At 35.0% G+C, this 8,945-nt stretch overlaps 1 protein-coding gene across 1 annotated transcript; it reads right to left on the bottom strand.

Moving 5' to 3' along the window:
* Positions 658-5,046, bottom strand: LOC109328432 (R3H domain-containing protein 2-like). Its single transcript, XM_019561897.1, has 4 exons — positions 4,791-5,046; positions 2,867-3,488; positions 2,307-2,589; positions 658-882 (listed from the first exon to the last, which is right to left on the bottom strand). The coding sequence occupies exons 1-4, from the start codon at positions 4,900-4,902 to the stop codon at positions 832-834; spliced, it is 1,068 nt and encodes a 355-aa protein (XP_019417442.1). The 5' UTR covers positions 4,903-5,046; the 3' UTR covers positions 658-831.

The raw sequence follows: 8,945 nt of genomic DNA, 5'->3' as shown, positions 1-8,945 counted from the left end.
TAATAACATTGGTTCCATAACATGTCATTTCATATATATTTTTTTTAATAGTCAAGGAAATAAAACATGAATAAAATATATTATGAAAAAAGTGATGATATATGTACTTGTGTTACAAATTTATAATTTTTAATTAATATAGATATTATATATTTAATACAATATATTAATTATTTATTTGAAGGGTTACCAAAGAAGTAACCTAAAATTGATAAGAGATAATACTCAAACAATCAATCCATAGAGATAATGGCAACTCTATATGTAAATACCTCAGGCATAATTATGACCCCAACACACCAATTCACAATCAGTTTCCCTTTCTCCACATCAGAAGAGAAAACATGAAAAAAGTCTACTACTTCTTCTACGGACATAATTATATACTAACCATATATCCTCCTATAAAATTCTACTACAAATTCTCTTACACTACAAGAAAGTGATGTATCATTTATAAACCAACTATTAATAAACAAAATATCATTTTATGATACATGTTACTTTTTTGCGTGTAAGAAAATTTATAGTAGAATATATCATTTTTTATAATTATTACCATTACCACGGTCCACTACGCAAACCTAATCATATGTTTGAATAAATTCGGTAATCCACTACAATTTACTATTGTATAAACTGTCCCACTAGAAGTATCAAATATCAAATGATAATACTATAACCATCAAAACTGAAAACCATAAGCATATACTACTACAACAGGAACAAGAGTCTATAGCAGAGTACTTAAAAACAAATCTAATATTTTGAAGTCTAAAGATCTAACATAACTTCTTCATCCAAATCCCAAGTCCCCCCTAAATGTTGTCCTTAGTAGTTCTGTGAATAGTCAAAGCTCAAGGGTTGTTGACCAAATGGAGCCTGCAAAAAGAAATTTTTTGTAAGAGATGCATGAAAAGAGAACATGTAAAATAGAATGAAAACTAGTGAAAATAGATATTGAATAATAAGATTCTTTAACCCTTGTCAGGGAGCTAAACTCAAACAATGAAAAAGTCAGGCAAATTCAAACCTAGCCTGAAACTTGTATGTTTATCAAATATCAGAAAATCTGATAACACATGTACCAAAGAAAGACAATAAGAGAATCCTTAATAGAGTCAATTGTATTCTAAATTAAAAACTTATATATAAAAACTGATAGTATTCTTAGAGAAAGAAGAATAATCTTGAGAAGAATTACAAATTGGTCTAGGGATGGCAAAAATACTTGACCTTGGTATCCATAAAAATTATCTGCAATGAGTACCCGCAGGCCGCAATAATAGCTTGTGGGTGGTTCAGGATTAATAACTTATATATAAGTTTTTACTACTTTAAGATTATATATTTTTATTATTTAATAATTCATAACTTGAAACCCCGTTGAGCACACACAAATAGGTGCGGGTATGAGCACGAGAAAGCACTACCGTGCCCGCCACGCCTCCTTGCCATCTCTAGACTGGCATCTAATAACTAGCTATCCAAAGCCTAATTCTCTAAACAAAAGACTAATCCTGAAGTACAATCACCTCTATTTATACTAAACCTAATAAACTAATAAGATAATATAAGAAAAATAGATTAACTAAATCAAATAAGCTATTACAACATAATAATGGCACCTCCTACAGACCTTAGTAACAGGAATTAGGTCTAATACTACTAATAATTCCTTAAGTTCTGTTTGTTTTGAAAGGGAAGGGAAAGGGAAGACTTTGGAGTCATCTCACCAGTGTATTTCATGGCTCTCAGCCTTCCATTTTTCTTCTTTCCCCTTTCAAAACTCAACTCGCAAAGAGAACCTAAAAGAGCTCGCAAAGAGAACCTAAAAGAACTCGCAAAGAGAACCTCAAAGAACCACCTTACCCTCAAGGGGAAAGTGAGGAAAGTATCTTGAATATATGCATTTGATTCCCAAGCATTTTCACGGTACAACCAAAGAAGGCAATTCTACCACGGCCTTCTTAAGGGCATGAAGAGCTGCCTTGGCTTCTCACTCAAAAGGAAATTATCCATTTTCAGAAGGTTAGTTAATGGTTTTGCCAACTCCGAGAGTCCTTGACAAATCTTCTATAATACCCACTTAACCTGAGAATCCTCTAAGGCTTTTAATAATATCCTTAGGTTTAGGCCAAGTACGCATCACAAAGGAAGGTAATTTCAAACAATCAAACCATAACAAAGCCTTTTTTTGTAGAGTAGCTAGATTTATTTCTAACATGTGGTACTATGAAGCTAGTAGAGAAAACACTCATCAAATTATCAGAGTAATGAAGTTCAGTAAATAAATTGTAGTTTACCTGGAAAACACCATGTCTGAATTGGTCATATGAATGTGCATACATCATTGTAGCACTCGGCCACTGTTGGTAAGCACCCTCGACTGGTGTCTGATTCAATCCTGGGGCATAAAAAGGACCCATTATCGGGCTTGCAGGAGGTCCATAACCAAGTGAAGCTTGAGCTTGTTGCATCTGAGCCAACTGATTAAAAGTAGTATCATATTGACCAAATGACGGTTGAACTTTTTGCAAACTAAAAGGCACCAAGTTAACAGCCGGGGCTGGAATATTCCGAGCATACCTGCACCAATAGTGTAATTCAATATGATAAATATTCAAACAAGAATAGCAAAAGTGAAACACAACGCAAAACAAATCAACTTCGAAAGAATACAACTTTTTGAAAAGAGAACAGAAGTGAACTCTAAACTGCCCAAGTCATATAAATTATTAAATCCAGACTGCTATGAAATACGCACAGTGCAGCAAAATAGCTAAACATGCATGTATTTTCAAATACGGAATTCAATTTCTGAAAAGCACTCAATTAAATTATAAGGTGTGACCATAGAATTAACCTTCCATAGCTTCGATCATAATCTGGATCGATACGATCCTTTTCCCTATCTCTGAAAATGGCAACTCGGGTAGAATTAATATCCCTGACACTTGTGCTTCTTTCTGAATCAGCCACAGGATCCTTGCAAGTTTCATTCTCATCCTTGCTCATAAAAGATGTTTTCCCATCCACTGGAACCAGATATTGCACATCACCTGAATCAGAACTTGTAGAGCCACTAAAGATACGTGCTCGTGCCCGGTCATATTCCTCCTTCCTCTCTTCTACACTTCTCCATGGATTTCCTTTTTTACCAGCATCATTCGCTTCATTGAAACTATTTTTATTAGGCCTAGGTTTGAGGACAACTTTTTTCTGCTCAGGTTTATAACTTTCCATCTGTTTCACGGGTATTTCAGATAAGCAAACCACAGGATACTTGCTCTCTGCTAGCTTTGTCACCAGAATTTTACTTCCCTGGCCATCTAAGCCGTTATCTTGAACCATGGTTTGCATACCATAGTGTTGAGCAACACGATGTGCAGCCAGTCGGAGATAGGAAGTAGGGAAATGCTGGAACTCAAAATGCTGCTGATCAGAGTTGTTCAGAAACCTCTGGATATCCAGCTCCATCCGCAAAACTGAAGATATAAAAAATAGTGAAGAAATAAAACAAAGTTACCATGATTTACAGTCACAAATTGAGATAAATTTGATGGAAACTGGAAAATAGATAAAACACAATTAAAGGGGAACTACCAAACTAGTAGAGGGAAATTACAGTCACAGCAAAATGATTAAAAACCAACTCATGCATTTACTTAAAAACGCCAAATCCAACTGCCAGACACCACTCAAGGCCAAGACAATTTTTTATCCAATCAAACACTACTTCACATACTCCTTATATATTGTTAAGAAACCCAATGACATCAAGAAATACAGAGAGTACCGTAAGCAGAGGGCTGGAAAAAGGTTACATGCATGCATATACTATGAAAACAACTCAATCTCAGGCGCCATTTAATTGGACACGAATCTACAGGAGCGTGATTTTTTCATATATTTACCAAGATATTTTGTTACAGTCACCAACTCTCACGTCAACCCTTAAATGTCTGGGGTTAAGGGTCTAATACATGCCATAGTTTGTTACTTCCACTAAGGTGGAAAGTAATTAGCATAAAATAATCATCATTTATCTGTTCTAATTAAAAGCAATATGGTAAACACCTATTTCGACACGAGAAGATTTTAAATTTAGCTCCACAACCACAATTGAGGCAAGAACATCATGGTTTTGGGAGTCTCCCCATATCAATTGCAACTGAGGCCAGAACATTATGGTTTGAGAGCCTCCGAAACCGCAACCACGATTAAAAACTTTACCACACAGTGTAATTTAAATCCTGCTTGGTGGATATCATGTTTCTAAAATTCAAAGCATAAAAAATGTAAACGATAACAGAATTCAACCAATTTACAAACTCGGACCATAGTTTTAAATTGCAATTCCCAAAGTTGTGTCCGGAACATAGCAGTTTTGGTAGTTCCTGCAACTGCATCATGACCTCATTTGCATAAACATACATGGCAATGCTTTACCCTCATAAATTTAATTAACAAACACAATTATGGGAAAATGGGATACAACACCTTCAATTACCATGGGTTCCATTGAACTCATTCACAAAGAAAACCCTCAAAGTCAAACATCAAATTCACAATCTTAAATCATCAACAATAACACATGAAATTGCAAAAAAACTAAACCATTCCAGATCTGAGCAAAAGCAATTACCAGATTTAAAGCTATATCCATCTCAAGCAACAATTTTGAAACATGCCCATGAACCAAAAACACCCAATTAACAAAATCAGCACCACCCCACAAAACAATTCCAAATAAAAAAAATAAAAAAAATGAAAGTGAAGAATCTAACTAGTGACACGATGACGAGGGTTCTGAAGAGCTTCGACCAAGAACGGGTCAACCATTGACTCTTTGTCTTTCAAAGGTGAAACGGCATCGTTTGAGAGAGAAGAAGGATCCATGTTTCGATTCAGAGAAAAATAATCGAAAAAAATTGTTTTTTTTTTTGGGTTTTGGTAAAATATCTTCTTTTTTGTTCCTCCTTCCCTGTGAGGGAAAGGAATAAAGGTTAGGAGGAAGAAGAGGAAAAGGATGTGTGCCTTATAAACATAGGAAGAAGAAGAAAAGATAGAAAACCCCAATAGAGCCTCCTTCTTATCTCTCTTTCTCTTGCTTTGAAGATAGATTATATTATATAGTAAATTCCACAGCACAAATCATATCAGGTGTGAAAAGACAAATAGGAAAATAGGGAATTGGGTCACCACAATTGGTATTGTTTGGTTGTGTATAATTCTAGTGGATCGCAAATCATGAAAACCAATATCTCTCAATCTCTAATAATATTTTTATGCATTATGATTAATTAGTAATTGAGTGTTTACAAGCATTTCATATTTGTCAACCCACACTTTTATATTTTGGTATTAAATATTTAAATTTTATATATTTTATTTTGGTGAAGTAAAATATATTTTTTATATTGAATATATTTTATTATTATAATTTTTATTGAGTGCACTTTGTATTATATTTTTTATTTATTTAATCAGTGTTATTAAACTCGGACCGATTAATGATTCGGTCAGGGTATTGGGTCAATGAATCATTGGTTCAACCAGTGAGTTAATGGTTTGACTGGTTAACTCGGTTTGCATTAAAAATTCTAAAAAATTCATAATATGTAACAATATTTAATAATGGTATACTCAAAATTCAAAAATATTATCATGCTTAATTAAACAACAAAAAAGAATATTTTACTACTATAAAATGACACAAGTAAATAGATAACATCATCAAAAACATATGAACTATGTTGTAACTACAACAAAAACATACAATAAGTTTGAAATTTAATTAAACAATGAAGATTTTGTTATAATGTGAACTAACAAATGACAAACATAACTAAAAATAAGTTAAAAGTATTTGTTTTTCATTTAAAAACGACATCAATTTGGTTGTTTATAAAAAAATATTTTTTTGATTGACTCGGCCGGTTTAACCGATCCGACCACTCGAGTCACTAGTTCTAGGCTTAAACTGACCGAGTCAACCTGATTTGATGCAAAACCGGTTAGATGAGAGGCTCAGACCGGTTAGGTGTCCGGTTCATGGTTGAATCGGTCGGACCGGCCGGTTCGAGCCGAGTTTTATAACACTGATTTTAATAGTCAAATTATGGTGAGAGAATGACTAATATGTTAGTGGTAATTATATATAATTACATGGTTTTTATTAAATTAAAAAGTGTTAAGGGCAAAACAAGAAAACAAAAATTATATCATTGTGGTAGTTATACCATATTTTCTCTTTATATATAGTATGGGATAAATCCACTTACTCTAAGAATAAATTTTTTAAACTTATTCTCAATCATAACCACCAATTCTAGGGAAACCTAATGGTTTGAATTAGTAAGTATATCTAAATCATTAGATATCCATAAAATTGATAAATAGGATGAGAAGTAAGTTTAAAAAACTTACTCTTATAGTAAGTAGATCCTCACTCTATATAGTATAAATAGATTATGAGAAAACAAATACATTATAAGAGATGTTTTTTTAGTGCATATTCAACCATTATTCATACTCAATTATCAAAATACTATTCACTCTTAAGTATATAATTACATGAATGATTGAGTGGACTGATTCTTGTATTATGTAACGCCCCGAAAATCATTTCATATTTAATATATTTAATTTCTTAGAAAAATGAGTAAATTTTTCTTTCCTTTTTTATTTTTTATGTAACCTATAACTTACAAATCATTTTCACTTTTACCTTATCTCAATTTTCAAGACGTCACATTTTCAAACATTGCGGAAATGAAATTCTTAATATATTGAAGATAATTAAATGAACACAATTCTTTTCTGAATACTTCTCATTCATAAAATTCTTGAATAAATACAGAATTGTTTACAAGGCGGATCGCCACAAATAAAAAAAAACTGAAAATACAAAGAAAATAATGTCGGGGCATTGGCATTACAAAAAATACCTCATACAGGTTCCTATCACAAAAATACAAAAGAGAGACCTCCTAAACCGGAGGTGCACTGGAAGCCTCGCTGGGATCTTCCTCCACCTCCGAGTCAGAAGAGATCTCAATGACCTCAACTGAATCTTCTATGCAGATAAGCTCTACAAAGTCGTCGTAGTCTTCCTCCTCCCCCACTTCATCCGCTTCCCAATCCATCGAGGGGTCCGAGGTGTACCCCCTTGGCATGGCTCCGTCTGTCTCTCTTGGCGCCGATCCGGATGATGAGAATCATGTTTGGGGCCAGGTCCTAACAAATTCTGGTACGCCTCGAGCTTCAACCAGTACAGAAAGTCCGACGGTTGCAGGTCTTCAGTCGGACAAAGTGAATGATGCCTCCCGAACTGCGTAGTAAGGTGGAAGATGTAGAACTGAGCCATTGCTTACCCAATCCAACTCCAGGTCGCAAGGACCTGTATAAGTGTGTCGATTACCCTCAACACCCCGTGTCCCCTCCTGGGACATAGTGAAGCGATAACCTCGGATTAGTGCTGATGGGTCTATCTGAACATACGTACAAATACACCAGAAGAAAAGAGAGGGAGTAAAACATCTATGAAAAACTTGTCAACGACGTCGTGGAATTACACGGAATAATACACCAAGGCAACACGCGAGTACAGATATATCATGTGATCATACAAGCATATAATAGCGATGAATGAAGTATAAAACTCGAGAATTTAGAATCAATATCGAAGAATATCATGTATGCAATGCGATGCATGAGTCCACCATCCTTACTCCTTTATCCTCCCAATAACTATTTGGAAATAACCGAGAGTACAGTTCTCATAACAAACCGATTTGATTGCACCAAAATTATTCCTCGCAAGGATATATGATCGATTTGTTCCAACGGAACTGTCCATTTCAGGAGGGTGTCGTATCAAACACTTTTTGGGCATCCCTCTCATCTATCCTGGTTGCAAAGAGGGGTTGTCAGAGATCATCTAATTTGCACTGTGAGCACTTTCTGATCCAACAGAATACCTCATCTAGGAATACATAGGACTCGTCTCACCTAGACTCTCCCTCAAGACTTTGCTGACGAATCACCGCCATCAATGCCATCCCTCTCAATATCTCGAGGCTCATTCGTCTCTCGTACATTTCCTCTCCACTACTTCATTTTTTATCATGGATACGCACCCTAACCGAAATTAGCAAATTATGTCTTTTAATCCATCTTTTCTAGCGATCTGCCCATCCTAAGTCATCTCCCATCGGGAATGCTTCTAGTGGGTCCCGATCTTAACATATAAACAAAAGGAGAATAATTTCGGCGCCACTACGAACCATCACTGAATTATCTTGGACGACTCTCAAGCCAAGCCTCTTATGGTCAGACGATCTTGCTTGATGGACACAACATAATACTTCTCAGCATGACTATGAACCATCACTGAATCATCCTGGATGACTCCTCTAGCCAAGCCTCTTACAGTCAAACGATCTTGCTGCGTGGGCATAATATCACATCCTCGGGCCTCGCCTTTAAGAAAGCAATTTCTTACTTTTATTACTTTCAAGAATTTCATATTTTTTTTTACCTTTACAACTTCTTGATGGCAAACATGTCATTAGGCTCTCGTATATATGAGAGGTATCATTCAGACGACTTAAAAAGAAGTCATGTCTGTATGGAGCCCTCTTGCTCAAGTGAGGGCACATCCATTTTTGAGCCATTTGTGGCTTAAGCGAGAGATGTCTCGCTTAAGTGACAAAACAATCAGTTCTCTTAGTGCCTATTTTAGCTCAAGCGAGAGTTGTATCGCCCCGAGCTAAAACACTCGTTTTCTCTAGACACTTCTCGCTCAAGTGAGAGGAGCCTGAATATCATTTTAATTACTTTTCTCAAGGAAAATATTTCTCATTTATATCACATGTTTGTAAACCTTGAATTTATCAATTATCACATACATATCATTCCCATAATAATCATTCAAACAT

This window comes from Lupinus angustifolius, chromosome LG15, assembly GCF_001865875.1.
Source record: "Lupinus angustifolius cultivar Tanjil chromosome LG15, LupAngTanjil_v1.0, whole genome shotgun sequence".
In the NCBI taxonomy this organism is placed as follows: Eukaryota; Viridiplantae; Streptophyta; class Magnoliopsida; order Fabales; family Fabaceae; genus Lupinus; species Lupinus angustifolius.
The sequence above is the reverse complement of the archived record's forward strand: the minus strand, read 5'-3'. Positions and strand labels throughout refer to the sequence as shown.